At 37.2% G+C, this 16,679-nt stretch overlaps 1 protein-coding gene and 1 pseudogene across 1 annotated transcript in view; both read right to left on the bottom strand.

Annotated features, from left to right (window-relative positions):
* ARMC3 (armadillo repeat containing 3) overlaps positions 1–16,679 on the bottom strand; it is a 74,577-nt gene that overhangs the window by 33,267 nt on the left and 24,631 nt on the right. Inside the window, exons 7-10 of the mRNA XM_039877566.1 lie at positions 15,105–15,299; positions 11,774–11,957; positions 3,413–3,565; positions 3,202–3,307 (exon numbers count right to left, since the gene is read on the bottom strand). Of these exons, the coding sequence (XP_039733500.1) occupies positions 3,202–3,307; positions 3,413–3,565; positions 11,774–11,957; positions 15,105–15,299 (638 nt within the window). The remainder of the gene's footprint in view (positions 1–3,201; positions 3,308–3,412; positions 3,566–11,773; positions 11,958–15,104; positions 15,300–16,679) is intronic.
* On the bottom strand, positions 2,163–2,280 carry LOC120614799 (uncharacterized; annotated as a pseudogene).

Here is a 16,679-nt window from a genome sequence, read left to right as displayed (position 1 = left end):
CAGTCCTACAGCACTTTTCTAGGAAAGCGATAGAATGGACTGCTTCTAAAAAGTGATGCTGGAAATAGTCACTAATAATAAGTTTAAGCTAAGAATGTTTTAAAGACGATCTAAGTAGGAAGCATTTTTTATAAAAATAACCAACCACCTTTGTTGTCTCCTCTGTGTGGTTAGTTCAGCAATTAATACTCTAGGAGGCTTGCTAGAAGGATCAACAACATGGCCTATTCGTTTCATTCCTTTTGATTGACTGTAGAACCTTTTCAGCTCCCATCTTCAGCATTTGGAATTTGGCACAAATATGTCAATTCTCACTCCATTTCCTCCTCAAAACCATTTGTTTTCAATATCTTTTTAGCTCAAAAAGTCCAAAGTAAAACTATAGAGACCTCAAAGAACATCCATAAAACCATTTCCCTTACCAAACACAAATTGGAAAAAAACAAAAAAACAAACAAACAAAAAAAACAATTGACAGTATATAATAGGTTAAAGAAACAACAGCAATTAAAACCTTATAAAAATAAAATTAATTTATAAAAATAAAGTTGATAACATAGAGGAAAAGTCAGGTATCATTTTGTCCTAACTAACCTTTCTATATTGATAAAATGAAACTAGAAAGTCAGGTGACAAAAATCCGAAATAGATAATTGAAAGAAAAAATCCGTTGGCAGTCTCTTTTAGAACTACTTAACATTCTAATTTTCTATGATTTTATGTAAAATTATGAAACGACATAAGCCAGGTATTCTCACATCAAATCAAGACATCTATATACTCTGGAGGCCCATTAAGGTATTCTAGATAATATGTAAATCTAAATGCACTGGCAATGGAAGTGTTTTAGTGCCACTGATAAGATTTTTGCACTAGCATGACTACACTGGAAAAAAATCACTCGATACACTATTTTCAAATTGCTACATATTATGACTCAATATTCTAGAAATGTGTGTGCTTTCATACAGATGATGATGACCCCAAATTTAGGAAATTACTGTGTCAAAGATTGTAGCTATTAAAGGAATACAATTTCGTTTTGATGCCTATGCATTTTGGCTATGTTTTTATTGGGCATCATTAGGTTTTTATTCATTGCATTAAAATATTTGTGTGTGGGAGTACATAAAGGGAAGAAAAGGGTATGAAATGGATTCAATATATGATGGAGGCGCAGGAGGCTGTATTTCAAGTTCAAAAAAGGTAATTTTAGCCACAGTGCTACAAGATAATATTATACTAAAAATAATGAGTAACGTATTGTGATGATTAATTTTATGTGGCAACTTGACTGGGCTAAAGGATGCCCAGATCACTGGTAAAACATTATTTTTTAGTGTCCGTCAGGGTATTTCTGGAAGAGATTAGTAAAGATCCTCCTTATCAATGTGAGGGGCATCATCCAATCAGTTGAGGGCCTCTCTGCTTCAGCTGCAACATCTTCTGCTGCACTCAGACGTCAGCTCCTTGGTTCTCAGGCCTTTGACTCAGAGTGAATTATACCGCCATCTTTCTTGTTTCTCCGTATTGCAGACAGCAGATTATGGAACTTCTCGGCTTTCATAATCACATGAGCAAATTCCTATATCTATATATCTATCTGTCTGTCTGTCTATCATCTATCTATCTATCTATCTGTCTGTCTATCTATCTATCATCTATCATCTATCTACCTATTTATCTATTTCCTATTAGTTCTGTTTCTCGAGAGAACCCTAATACATGTACAAAATGAGATTTAGGGAGAGCAGATCATTATTTTATTTATAATAGTTACCTTCGAGGAATTCTTACTGTGTTATAAGGCAGTCTGATCTTCTGTGGAGGAAAGAACACAGACTTTGGGGTCCAGCAGACCTGGATTTAATTTCCAGGTCAGCTACTGAAATAGATATTTGTACCCAGGAAAATTAGGTAACCTTGCAGAGCCTCAGTTTCCTCATTAGTTGACGGATCATCTTGATAATCTTTTTCGATGAACATAAATCACATACCACAGCGCTTAAATACAGATAGCACTCCTTCCCAAACTTTCTTCAGAGTATTTACTATGTTTTTTTTGTTTGTTTGTTTTGGTTTTTTTAGGCGAGGCAACCCTTAGTTGACTCACAGATTGCAAGGACCTTGTCAGCTTGCAATCCCTTATTTTCTATTTTTTACGCTTACAGCACCTGGTCTTCCTAGATGGTCTCCCATCCAAGTACTAACCAGGCCCGATCCTGCTTAGATCCAAGATCAGACGGGATTGGGCTTGTTCGGGGTGGCATGGCCGTAGACTTACCCATAGATGTTTTAAATTCACTTTTTAAAACTTTCTAGATTTATCTAATGTTTATGCCCTTTTAAAATGGATTTTTAAATTTTTTTTCCAGATTTATCAAATGTTGTCATACAATGTTGTCTTTAAGATCTCCGGCATTATCCAGTTTTATTTGTACTGGAACCTTCCATGAGAGTTAGCCTGTTACCTGAATCGAATGGCCTGCACATTTTCCAAATAAACCCAGAAATAGTCAAGATTTTATAATAGTCATGCATCGCTTAATGATGGGGATGCATTGTGAGAAATGTGCCTTTAGGAGGTTTTAGTCATCAGGCAAACGTCACAGAGTGCACACACACAAACCTAGATGGTCTAGCCTAACTCACACCCAGGCCATGTGGTACATACAGCCCATTGTTCCTAGGCTACGAGCCTGTACGACATGCTACTGTACTGAATGCTGTATTTGTGTATCGAAATGGTAAGTACTGGTGTATCTAAATATATCTAAACCTAGAAAGATACAGTAAAAATACGGTCTTCAGTACATTTATACAACTGGCAGCACAGTAGGTTTGGTTACACCAGCATCACCACAAACACATGAGCAATGTGTGGCCCTCTGACTTCACAAATGCTACAGCATCATTATGTGGTGGGAATTTTCCAGCCCCATCATAATCTTTTGTGACCGCCATCATATATGTGGTCGGTCATAGACCAAACACGTCATCACGCGGTGCATGACTGTAGTTTGGGAAGACAGGCCTAGCTGATGGCTTATTTTCAATAAGGGTTTCTGAGGGTTGCATAAGAGTTTTATACTGAGACAGACCATCTGAACCAACATGTAAACTGCTTCGAAAGCCAAAATGTTAAAACGAGCACTCTTTGGACGTGCTCTCTCCCACACACAACAGCCATTTTGCACTTACTTTGCGTTAGCGGGATTGCAAGTGGTCAGATTAGCCAGGGCCAGGGCAGCCGCCTCCCTCACCTCCTCATTGTCACTTTTTAGCAACTGAATTAACTGTGGAATCCCTGCGGCAAAAAAAAAAAAAGTAATTCGTGACTTCACCAACATCCAGGTAGACTAGAATATGGGAACCTAAAAACGTAAGCAACGATTTTTTCCAGTCTGCTTACCCTGATGATTGAAAAACTCCTTGCTGCCTGAATGCTCACTCATCGCTGAAATAGCCTGGGAAGCAGCAATTTTAGTTCCATCGCTTTCAGAGCTCAAAAGGACTATGAGGCACTTTTCGACCTCCTGTTCATGAAAAAGTTTTCTGTTTTCAGCTTATGTAAACCAAAAGGGGGAAAAAAATCAGAATTTTTCTGCAAAAACCGTGCAAGTGTAACTACTTCCCCAACCAAAATATGATAGGAATTCAAACTGTTTGCTAGCTTTAGTCGTGAAGCGTCTAAACAAAATATATATCTATTTGGCCTTTAGAACACAGTGATTATGCAAAATGAAGCACAGATATTGCCTTTTTTCTTATTCTCCTATATGTTACCAATACTATGGCATGTTTCAGACGTAGCAAGAACTTATTTGCACTAATCATGTGCCTGGCATGGTGCTGCGTTCACACACACTATTTTCTCACTAAGCACAAAAACCTGTTTATCTGATGTTTATTCTAAATACAAACCCAATATTTGAAGAATGCCTAAGATGTACAAGCTGGTGAGCTAGATGCTCAAGAGAAGAGGAAAAGTAAAAATGAGTAATAAAGTATGATTCCATGGAAGTCTTAAGGAATTTATAATGTTGTATCAAAAAAAAAAAAATCATAATCATTTTTTTGTCTTAAGTTACATGCTGATGTAGCAAAAATTTAAATAATTATTTAATTGCTTGCTAAATTCCCAGAAACATAATCTAAACATACATTAGCATAGTTTTCTTTATTTGGAAAAAAGTAATGGCTCTAAGTACCTAGAAAAGATCTATTAACCAAACTCAGTTTTAATCTCATAAGAAGTACCAGAGACTACTTTGAAAAGAAATAGTTTACAAATAATTCCTGTTATTTATCTAAGTTCTTTCATAAAACTTTATCGTAGGTTTGATTCTCCATTAACCTTTACAAGGTCAATTTACATGATTAAAATAGAAGAATGTGATATATGTTATTAGGATGTTGATATATAAGACTAATCTGTTAAAATTAAAATCTCTGCAAAAATGCTGATACTAATTTAGATTACACCATCCACATGTGGAACTTGTTCATTACTTATACATATTTTAATTGACTTGTTTTTTTTTTCCAGAAATACTTTCAGAAATTATTGCAATTCGGTTTCCATTTTAAAGTTAATATATAATTTCTGTCTTCCTTCAACAATAATTTCTTTTTAAATCTCCCCTTTCACAGAAGTAGTATCACATTCAGATGCCACCATATTGGCAAATACTTTTAGCCTTTGTTCATCTGATACCCAGATGTATGCTGAACGATCTGGCCATAGCTGGCACAAGCTAAATTGCTAACACTTCTGTTCATTCTGTCTTATACCAATCATAAACCATGTCCTGTAATCCTATCATTTTAATCCCTTACTTCCTTTCCTTTAGAATTCAGGCAGACCACAACGGTTTCATTAAAAAAAAAAAGATGCAATTATCACTTAAATATGAAGTATGTAGCTTCTAAGATATTTAAAAATACATGTAGCCCTTATTAGTTTTCCCTGAATAAACAAGATCTGAAACTTTTCTAGCGTAGCTGACCTAAAATGCTTAGATTTATAATTAAGAGTTCTCTAATGTCTCTAAATCAACTTTACTAAATAGAACACTCTGAGTGGATTCTGTCAGGAAAATCGACCAAAAGAATTAATTTGAAAAGACTAACTTTGTAGTATGTAATTGTTACATTAAAAAAAAAAAACAGTATATATGCAATTAATGGAAAGATTTAAAATATAATTTAAATACTGTGGGCCATCAGTTTCTCAACCCTGCTGATAGTGTTCTCAAAATCCAGCTGTGTTCATCAAACCTCAAAAGTGCTGACTGCAGTGTGGCTATAATAGATTTAAAAGATGAATTAACATATTAACCAAGAACCTTCATTGAATTGCTACACGAGGAGTATTTATGTTTTAATTATACAGATAATAAAGATGGCAAGGTAATTATGCTACTACTAGAGGAATGTCCTTTAAAAATAACATTTATTCAGTCTCCCTAAAATAAAAAGCATGAGGTTTAGTAACTGGAAATAAATCTGTACATAATGATGATTTTCTTCACTCCGTCTCAGAAGTCGCTATTGTTCCACCTCTGCTCCTGCTGAGATGTTAATACCAGTCCATAAACCTCGTGGCAACGTGGTAATTAACACCTTCCTCCTCCTGGTGCCCGGTCAAAGGCATAGTGATGTGGGGATGCATGTTAAAACTTTACTAAATCAGCCAAACTTAAGGAATGTGCATTATGCGTTTGTGTGTTTCAAAAAAAATGATTTTGACATGTAATGACAATGCATTACTTAGCCTATGAAATTTTTAAAATAATTATGGAAAGTAAAAAAGTGTTATAAATACTGATAGTTACATTGTTATTAACGACAGTATAAAAAACAGTATTTTACAGTATTTGTTAAAACCTCATTATGAATGAAGTTTGCTACCTGTGGAGAATTATTTTAAAGCTTCATGATTATTTACTTGCAATACAGAAGTATTAGGAGATAATTTTGTTAATCCTGATAAGTTTTTAGAGTTTATCATTGTTATTAATGTCAAATAAGGCATGTCTAAAATAAAATAAAGCATGCCAGATCTGGCTGGGTCTGGCAGAGAGAGTCAAGGCAGGCAACAGTTGATAAAAAAAAAAAAAAAAGGTAGACAAGGAATACATGTAGGACCAGAAAAGGCACAGTCTAGAACGTAGGCAGGGAGAAAGAGGTGATTATTGTGGATTATTGTGAAAGAGGTAATGGCGTTAAGAGGTAAATAAATCTACAAAAATAGAAGAAAATAATCAGGTAAATGAGGAAGATGCCAGCCAATCCCCTAGCGCTGGCCCTAGGGAACAGGATATTGGTTCTGTGCTAGCATTGTGTTCTGAACAGAGTGGGCCACTCCACCCACAAATGTTCTGGATAAGGCAGTTCCAAATCCTCAGGGGAATTCTGCTTCTGGAGAAGCTTGGAATGGAGAAATGTTCTCAAAGCCCTATCCTTCCAATCAGAAGAGGGTTCATGCCTGAGGATTTATTGGGAGATGTGGACAGAGAGAAAGCTTGACTCTTTGTAGAATCAGCTCTGTCTAGAAGCTCCAAGAGTCAATCTTCCAGACCAGATATTGCCTAGGCTATAAGAAAATTAAACCATCTCTTTACCCATTAGATCTGCAAATTCATTTGACACACTTTTCCAGTGTTTGTACAGTCACAAAAGGTGGAACAAATTTAGGAAGGAAGGAGACTATGCCAGAATGGATAGAGGAAGGTTCCCAGCTGAGCAATCTGGATTATGAAATGTAAGCTTTTACAGTAACAGATGAAATCTGCCAGGTAACGGTGAAGGACTGCTACCATAATATACACGGGTAGTCGGTTGAGCAGTTAGGGTAGATGTAAATCTCATCCCATCTGGAAAATGAGGCTTCTGCTAAGCAATGGAAGTTAACTTTTGTCCCGTGCTTGCTTGGTATGCCAAAATAGTGGGTCAGAGTACCTGAGTTCCTGTACAGGTTCTTGTTTAATCTACTATAGTAGGGATAGATGAAGGCTCTGGTGTGAGGAAATTGATAGTGTATATAACGCAGAATGGGCTACACTAGATTAAAGCATGAGAAAATACATTTTAAAATTTCTTACAGAAAGATAGGAAAAAAAGTTATTTTATAGAAACCTCAAAAAGCAGTGGAATTAAAAAATGCGATTTTCCCTCTAAACCTAGCCACTGGAAGAATGTGGATACCAATGGGTCAAAACAGGATTTCCACAATCAGAATCCAGACTAAGGGCCTAAACCAGAGCAAATGTGTATAAAAATTATGGTCTGGCATAAGTTATATGCTCCAGAGCACAATGGAGAGTATGCAAGCAAGAACAAACTGATAACCAATGGCCATGTGATAGTACGAGATCGAAGAATCTCTGATTCCAAGCTTGGGCATCTGGACTTAATCCTGTTTATTCTAGTCCAAGAGTTATTAAGTTGGAGTTTGTGGATCCAGAAGGCATAGATGGGCTTCTGGTAGCCCACGAACTCCCTGAAATTATGTGCAGATTGTTGTGTATATATATGTGCGTTTGGGAGCGGGGGCACTTTCATCAGATTTTCAAAGAAATTAAAGATGCCTCAAAAGTTAAGTTTGGGTAACGTAGTTGGATGTGCTTGGAAGTCATGAGAAATATAGGCAAGAATTCAGAAGACAGGTCGTAATTAGATACAGATCTGGGTATTCATAAGCAAATGAGGAGTCAGCTGAACCATCTGTCACAAGTGAGATTACTCATAAAGATTTCAAAGACAAGACTGAACCAAGATAGGAAGGCAAGTTTAATCCTGACACGACAGGCGGATGAGAGGAAGCTGGTCAAGGCAAACTGGTCAGTCTGAAGATTAGGGTCCTCATCAAGGAAGAGGTGTGTTATGGAAATCGAAGAATAAGAATTTTCCAGAGAAGAGGGCAATCAACAGTGCTGAATGTCACAAGAAAATCAAGTAAAGAAAAGGCTGAAAATGTATCTGTAGAATTTAGAAGTTGGGAGGTCAATGTCAAATTCTACAAGGACTGTTTTGGTGGAATGGAGGAAGCAGAAGTCATGTGCAGAAGGTTGATAGAGATAAGAGAAAGAAGTTGATTACGAAGAAAAGGAGAAAAAGAGGACCAGGGCATGGGCACAAGAGAAACAAACAAATTTTCATGGGACACAAGAGAAAGAAACAAATTTTCATAAAGTACCCCTGGTCAATGAACAATTATAGGCTCCTCAGAATACTCTGAACTTATATCAACTTCCTCTTATAGAACATAGATAACTATAATACTATTAGAAGAAAACATGAGGGGAAAGCTTCATGACACTGGATTTAATGTCACTAATGACTTCTTGGCACAGGCAAAAAAATTTATACATATAGTGAACCACATCAAAATTTAAAACTTCTGTGCATCAAAGGGCACAATCAACAGAGTGAAAGACAACCCACAGAATGAGAGAAAATATTTGCAAATCATATATCTAAAAAGGAATTAATATCCAGAATATATAAAGAACTCCTACAATTCAACAACAAAAATTAAATAACTTAATTAAAACAATAGGCAAAAGATTTGAATAGACATTTCTCTAAAGAAGATACACAGATGGTCAATAAACATATAAAGAAAATGCTCAATATCATTAATCATTAGAGAAATGCAAATCAAAAAGCAGTGAGATACCACTTCACGCCCATGAGGATGGTTACCATAAAAAAAAAAAATGGAAAATAATAAGATTTAGTGAGAAGTAGGAAAACTGGAATCTATATGCCCTGCTGATTGGAATGTAAAATGGTGCAGCCACTATGGAAAACAGTTTGGCAATTCCTCAGAATATTAAATATAGGATTACCATATGATTCACTTCTGGGTATATACCCCGAAGAATCAAAAGCAGGGACTTGAATAAGAGATATCTGTACATCTATTTTCATAGCAGCATTATTCACAATAGCCAGAAGGTGGTCGCAACCCAGATGTCCATCCAAGGAATGAATGGATCAACAAAATGTGATCTGTACATACAATGGTATATTATTATTCAGCCTTAAAAAGGAAGGAAATTCTGATAAACCTTGAGGACATCATGCTAAGTGAAATAAGCCAGTCACAAAAGGACGATTATTGTATAATTCCACTTATTTAAGTACTTCAAATAGTCGAAATCATAGAAACAAAAAGAATGGTGGTTGCTCAGGATCACAGAGAGGAGGAAGTGGGGACTTATTTTTTCACGGGTACAGGGCGTCATTTTGCAAGATGAAAAGAGTTCTGTGGATGAATGGTGCTGATGATAGCACAACAATGTGAATTTACTTAATGGTTAAGTGAATTTACTTATTGGTTACTTAAGCAGTTAAGAGAGTAAATTTTATATTATGTGTACTTTACCACATAAATTATAAAATAGAACTCATTTCTTTTCCTTTGATCAAAACCTGCTCCTCTCTGGAGTTACCCAGAAACGCGGGTGGCATCATTCTACTTCCAGCTGTTCAAGCCAGAAACTGGGCCTCGTCCTAAACATCACCTCTTCCTCCCCCAACACATGTAGTCATTCAACAAACAATGATGGACCCTCCCAACGCGCCATGCATTGTGCTGGTGGTTCTTGCAATGCCTCTGAGTCCATTTCGGCCACCACATCTCTGTTTCAAGACACCTTCACCTGTCACCTACATCAACCCCTCAATCCCCTTCCTGGTCTTTCTGTCTGGTCCTGCACGTTTCCATCTCTTCTCCACGTTGCAGCAAGAGTGCTCTTTCTTTAAAAAGTAAAAGTATGCAATGTTCCCTCCCCTCTCTAAGACAATTCAAGGCTCTTTGTTGCCATCAAAATAAAGTTCAAAGTCTTTAACTTGTCTTATGACGCTCATTGGCTCCTCCCTCTACAGCCTTAACTCTCAGTCGTCTCCTGCCTTCTGGTCACTAAGCATTCTGAAAACCTCCACTTCTGGAACTTGCCACACTCTATCCATCTCAGGCCTTTACAAACACTATTCCTTCGCCTTAGAGCGGGGGTCCCCAAACCCCGGGCCACAGGCCAATACCGGTCCCACAGCCTGTTAGGAACCGGGCTGCACAGCAGGAGGTGAGTGGTAAGCTGCAAGCAAGAGAAGCTTCATCTGTGTTGGCAGCCGCTCCCCAGCGCCAGCATCACCGCCTCAGCTCCACCTCAGATCATCAGACATTAGATTCTCATAGGAGAACCCCTGGTGCTGAAAAGTTTGGGGACCGCTGCCTTAGAGCATTGCTGACCCCACCATCCCCACCCCCTGCCCTCCATCCTACCAGGACTGTCTTTGCGCAGCCAATTTCTATTATTTACAATCGATCCTAGCCTGAATAGGTCCTTCCTATTTCAGGAGGCCTTATTTGATCCAAGTCTGCATTAGGCGGCCCTCCGGGGTGACCCTGTTTTTCCATCGACAAGCACTTTTAACACTGCATTGTGATTATCTGTTTACTTGCCTGTTTTGGGTTTACTGACACCAAGTGAGTGGCTCATTAAATCATTAATAAAGAGGTCCAGAGAGGCTGCAGTCACCCACAGTCACATACCTAGGTCAGCGCGGCACCAGTAATGGAACTAGTAGTCAGACTAGACCACCAGGAACTCTCTAAGAAGTGCTATTTCCGGTGCTATGTCACATGATGGGTGATGAACTCATGAAACTCACTATCCCAAGAGGGGCTGGGACAATCTTCCAATGACCCAGCCACACTAATAATCCAAAGAGAAGTTGCGATATGCAAAATTTTAGATGTGACATTGTTCCTGTCTTCCCACTGCCCTCTCTTTGGGTCTCAAATAGGTAAGAAGGCCTAGGACAGATGGATGACAGAACCGACCAGGAGTGATAAGGTCTACTTCCACTGGGCAGAACACTGAACCAACCAACTTTGCCAACATTGAAAACCTTAATTTTACAGCCTGTCTTTAGATTTGGCACATATCATGTAACTCACAAGACCATGCTATATCTACAGTGTACTGGACAGTGAAATTTGGCTTACTGCTTTAAAACTTTGCCTTGAAGAAATCCAGTATGGGTTGAAAAGGAAATGTTTCCCATAACATACACATAGACATATGTACAGATATGACTATATATGTTTAGAATATAAATCATTTAAACTAGTCGGAGTTGTCATCATTAATACAAGGAGTGATGTGGAAGGAGTAAATAAAGTCACATCTTTTACTAAATAAAATACTCCAAACATACATAAATTAAAACCATAATTTCATCTTTGGTGCTTGTGATATAATTAATCTCTCATATTTTACAGATTTATGTCAACATAGCTTGCTGCTGAAATGAAAATTGTATTATGTATGTAGTATGAGCATATTATTTTTCACAGCTCTATAACATGGCACTGACTCTAGCTGAAACTTGAAATTACGATGTGGATATCATTCCAAATGTGGATTTATTGAAACAATGTTTTCAGGATCATAAGCAACGTGTACATTCTACATAATTCCAAAATCAAGAGAAATAAGGCTTAAAACTTAATTTAAGATTGAATGATTTAAAAAAGATAGAGTTATAATTAAATCATATTAGGTTTATTATATCCCTGACAAAGTAATCTCTACTTTAACTCATTGGCATTGAGATAAATTTTGGCCTTAAATAGTAAGAATAGCACTATTCTCAAATAGTCATTGAAATGGCAGACAAATATCTAGTGTTTGTCAGTACTAATCCAAATCAAGAATACAAGAGAGAATAGGGATGCTTGGTATAAAATGAGACATACGATCATAAGCTGCTTTGGTAATTGCTTTTGCTGCATTCTTCTGAATATCAGGAATTGTAGAGTTTTCTGCAAATGCTAGGAGCTTCTTAAGACCCCCCGTCTGCTGAATCAGCACCATAGTATCCATATCTTCTAGGCAATTGGCAATCACGGAAAGCGCTTCTATGTGAAGGTCATTCAATTCCTAATAATAAAAGCAAACTCTACTTTAGAAAGTCGTACTAAAAGAAATTTATACTTTCCAAGCTTTACTACCAGAGGGACTAAGGTCAGTCAGAACACAATAAAATTAATTTTGTTGAGATGGAGATCCAAGGAAACAAATCTGTCGATTAATAAAACATCATTCTAACTATTTGCCCCACCTCTTCTCATTTCCCCTATTCCAAAGTGTTTTACAGATAAAAAGTAATTACTGGAAACTTCTGGTAATGGTATCCAAGTGAAGGTGGTCATATGACCTTCCATTAAAAACAATTTTAAAATCTAAAGGAAATATTTTTTGATTAAGCAGACAGAAACAGAAGGAAATAAATATAGTCCTTATGATCTCCAACTGGTAAAGGGAAGTATTGTGAGTGTGTGGCCTTCCTGCCTGAGGAATCTCTCAAATCCCCATAGCAGTGGGAAACTGCAGCTTACCTGAACAGCTAGAAATTTAAGGTGGAAATCGTTAAAGTGAGAGAAACACAGAAAGGATGTACCGCCATCATGGCATTTCTCACAGCAAAAGCGTGGCAATGGGCTCGTGCTCATGGAATTCACTGGCTTCACCCTGGTCCCCAGCATCCTAGAGCAGCAGGCCTGATAGAATGGCCTTTTAAAGACTCAACTGCAGGGTCTGTAGGTGGTGATACGTTGTCGGTCTGGGGCAAGGTTCTGCAGGAGGCTGTACGGGCTCTAAACTAGCATCAGTGTATGGTGCTGTTGTTCCCATAGCCAGGGTTCATGGGCCCAGGAATCAGGGGAGGGAAATGGGAGTGGCAGCACTCATCATTACCTCTAGTGACCCACTAGCAAAATTTTTGCTTCCTGTCTCTGTGACCTTATGCTCTACTGACCTAGAGGTCTTAGCTCCAAAGAGAAAAATGCTTCCACCAGCGAATGCAAACAGTGATTCCACTGCACTGAAAGTTAAGACTCCCACCCGGACACTTTGGGCTCCTCATGCCTCTAAACCAATAGGTGAAGAAGGGGTTAACTATGCCAGCTGGGTGGCTGATGCTGACCACCAAGGAGAAATCAGACTGCTACTGCACAACAGAGGTCAGGAAGGGTATATTTGGAACACAGGGGACCCCTTAGGGTGTCTTAGGATTACCGTGCCTTAGGATTAAAGTTGATGGAAAACCACAACGACCCAATCCAGGCAGGACTACTAATGGCCCAGACCCCTCAGGAATGATGTCTATGTCACTCTATCAGGCAAAGAACCAAGGTGAGCTGAGTATCTGCTGAGGGCAAAGGGAATATGGGATGAGTAGTGGAATAAAGCAGTTACAAACAGCAAGTATGACCATGTGACCAGTTACAGAAAAGAGGCTGTAATTGTCATGAGTATCTCTTCCTCATTTTGTTTTGAATACGTGCGCGTATATGAAACATCTTTGTGCTCTTCCCTCTCTTATCCCCTTACACAACATAAGATGTACTGATTTTAGAAACTAGTATTTAAGTATTGTTAATTTTACATCATAGTATTTAAGTTACAGGATATCAAGGAGAAAAGTAATCATCACCCCAGAACTCTGCGTTCTCTTCTGAGGAAAGGGTCAGTGTATTCTCGGTCATACAGAGGATAGTCGTATCGTGTTAGGCCGAAGTAGGACCTTGTTATTGTCTTCATTTGGAGATTAAGTGTGATTTAAGGAGATGTGTGTGGGTGCCAAATTGACAAGGGATGGACTTGTGATGGTTAATTTTAATATTTTAACTTGGGTTATGGCATGGTATCTGGCTATTTGGACAAACATTATTCTAGACCTAAAAAATTTAACTTTTAACATGAAATAAATATTTAAATCACTAGACTGAGTAAAGCAGTTTACTCTCTATATGTGCGGTAAATTACTCTTCTTGCTTTACCATAGAGAAAACTATGGCGAAGTTTAAAAGACTAATTCTAGGCATTTCAGAAAATCATGAAGATCACGAGTAATAATTTAAAAATATTAAATCTTCTAAACCAGAAGGTTTTTTTTTTCTTTAGGTGAGGCAACCCTTGGTTAACCTCACAGATTGCAAAGACCTTGTCAGCTTACAATCCCTTATTTTTTATTTTTTTAAAAATACGAGCAAGACGGGATTGGGCGTGTTCAGGGTGGCATGACTGTAGACTCTAAACCAGAAGATTTTAACTGAGGTATAATTGACATATAACATCATATTAGTTTCAGGTGTATTACATAATAATTCATTGTTTGTATATTGTACAAAATGATCACCATAGTAAGTCTAGTTAACATTGGTCACTATGTATAGTTACAAATTTTTTTCTTGTGATAACTTTTAAGATCTGTTCTCTTAGTCATTTTCAGATATCCAATAGGGATTGTTAACTACAGTTACCATGCTGTATATCACATCCTCATGACTTATTTATTTTATAACTGGAAGTTTCTTTTTAACCTCTTCACCCATTTCGACCAACTCCTAATCTCCACCTCTGAAAACCATCATTCTATTTTTTATATCTATGAGCTTTATATTTTTTGTTTTGTTTTGTTTTTACAGATTCCACATATAAGCGAGATCATGTGGTATTTGTCTTTCTCTGTCTGACTTATTTCACTTAGTATGATGCCCTCGAGTTCTATCTATGTTGTTGCAGATGGCAAGATTTCATTCTTTTTATGGATACATAATACTCCATTGTGTGTGTATATAGACATACATATATGTATACATATGTATATATACGAATATTTGTATATATACACACCACATTTAGGTTGTTTCCATATCTTGGCTATTATAATAATGCTGCAGTGAACATGGGGGTGCATACATCTTTTCAAGTTAGTATTTTCATTTTCTTCAGATAAATACCCAGAAGTGGAATTGATGAATGATATGGTAGTTCTATATTTAATGTTGTGAGAAACCTCCCAGAATATTTAAAAAATTATTTTATAATGGCCTTTATCATTTGTCTGATTTGATTGTGGTGATAAACTATGTAGCAATAAGCAACTCAGTTCATTATAGATAGTACCATGCTTGAATATAATAAAACTTCATTAAAAAAAAAAAGTTCTACAATTCGTATTTTATAGCAACATTTAGGAGACATACATTTTGTCGTAGACAGTTGAATGAATGTTATAAATACCTTAGTTTCCAGGATCTTAATAAGGAGGTCCATTCCTTGACTATCTCTCAGCATTGCTCTTGACTCCTTATCATTTGTAATAACGCCTAAGGTTTTGAGAGCCAATAACTGAATAATTGGATATTCCGACTTCAAGAGCTCTAATATAGAAGGGATTGCATTTAGTTCTTGTATTGTAGCTCGACACTGAAAATCCTGCCATGAAATACAAATGATCAAATAAGCAACTTTTAAAGCAAAATGCAGTTTCAAGAATGAGAAAATTATATTTTCTAACAAAGAATGTTATAATTTTCAAATCTTTTATTCCAGATTCCCTTCCAAAATAACTCACAAAAATAAGCAAACCCTCAACTGACAACACCAAAATATTCATTTTAACCATGCAGACATTGTCAACAACAGGAAATAGACATGATCTATGACTTTTTCCGCATCTATTTTTTCTTTATTACACAGCGCATTTCTATTACTATAAACAGTATTACAACAAAACCTATGCATAATGAAATTCTCTTCACACTCTATATCCTGTTTTAAATAGTGTTTGATAAAATGAAATGATGGCATCAGCTCCTTATTATTCTCATTTTAATGGCTTGTTTATGAAATGCTTGTGTGCATGCAGTGCCATCGGTAGGCCCTGTGCATGCAAATTTACATCAGGTTTTTATTTAAGATATTTACAGTATCAAGGGGTCATTAGAGTCTAGACACACTGCTCTGCATTGTGTGTCTGTAATTCTGTAGGTGAGTTGGGAGGGAAGGAGTTGGTTGGGGTGAGCAATGGAGAAAACAAGGCAAAAAGCTATGAATAACCCCCAAACTCAGAGTGCCAAATCATGACATTCGAAATGTAAAATAATATTAAAGGTGGAAAAGCTTCACTTACAGCTTAGTTTTCCTCTATGCATCCTTCAACTGACCTCTAATATTTAGCTTCCTTTAGACATAAAAATTGCAGGTTGCTGTTTGTTTTGGGTTGGATTATATGTCCTCAAAAAAAAAATATGTTGAAGTCATGACCCTTAGTACCTTAAAATGTGGACTTATTTGGAAATAATAAGTCCACAGCATCATTGCAGATGTAATTAGGTTAAGGTCACAGCGGCGTAGGGTGGGTACTTAATGGTGTCCTTACGAGATTGGTGTCTTTGTAAAAAGAGAGAGAGAGAGAGAGAGAGAAATGACAGAGGGAGAGATTGTGGTGCTGCAGATGCAAATCAAGAGACACCAAGAATTTATGGCCACCAGCAGAAACTTGGAAGAGGCAAGGAAGGATTCTACCCAGAGTCGCAGAGGGAACGTGGCCCTGCTGGAACCCCTTGATTTTGGGGTTCCAGCCTCCAGAACTGTGAGGGAGTAAACGCCTGTTGTTTGAAGCCACCCAATTTGTGGTACTTGGTTTCAGCAGTCCTAGGAAATTAATAGTGTGATTAACTAGTACTTCTGTTATGAAGAATAGTGAAGTCTTTTCATTTCCATATAGGGAAATAGAGCTACAACGAGTTTGAGGATGAAAATCAAAAACGTGTGTAGTTACTTAGGCCTATTGGGCGAAGGAAAGCCTTAAGC

This window comes from Pteropus medius, unplaced genomic scaffold (assembly GCF_902729225.1).
Source record: "Pteropus medius unplaced genomic scaffold, Ma_sr-lr_union100, whole genome shotgun sequence".
Taxonomy (NCBI): Eukaryota; Metazoa; Chordata; class Mammalia; order Chiroptera; family Pteropodidae; genus Pteropus; species Pteropus medius.
This window is presented reverse-complemented; position numbering and strand designations above follow the sequence as displayed.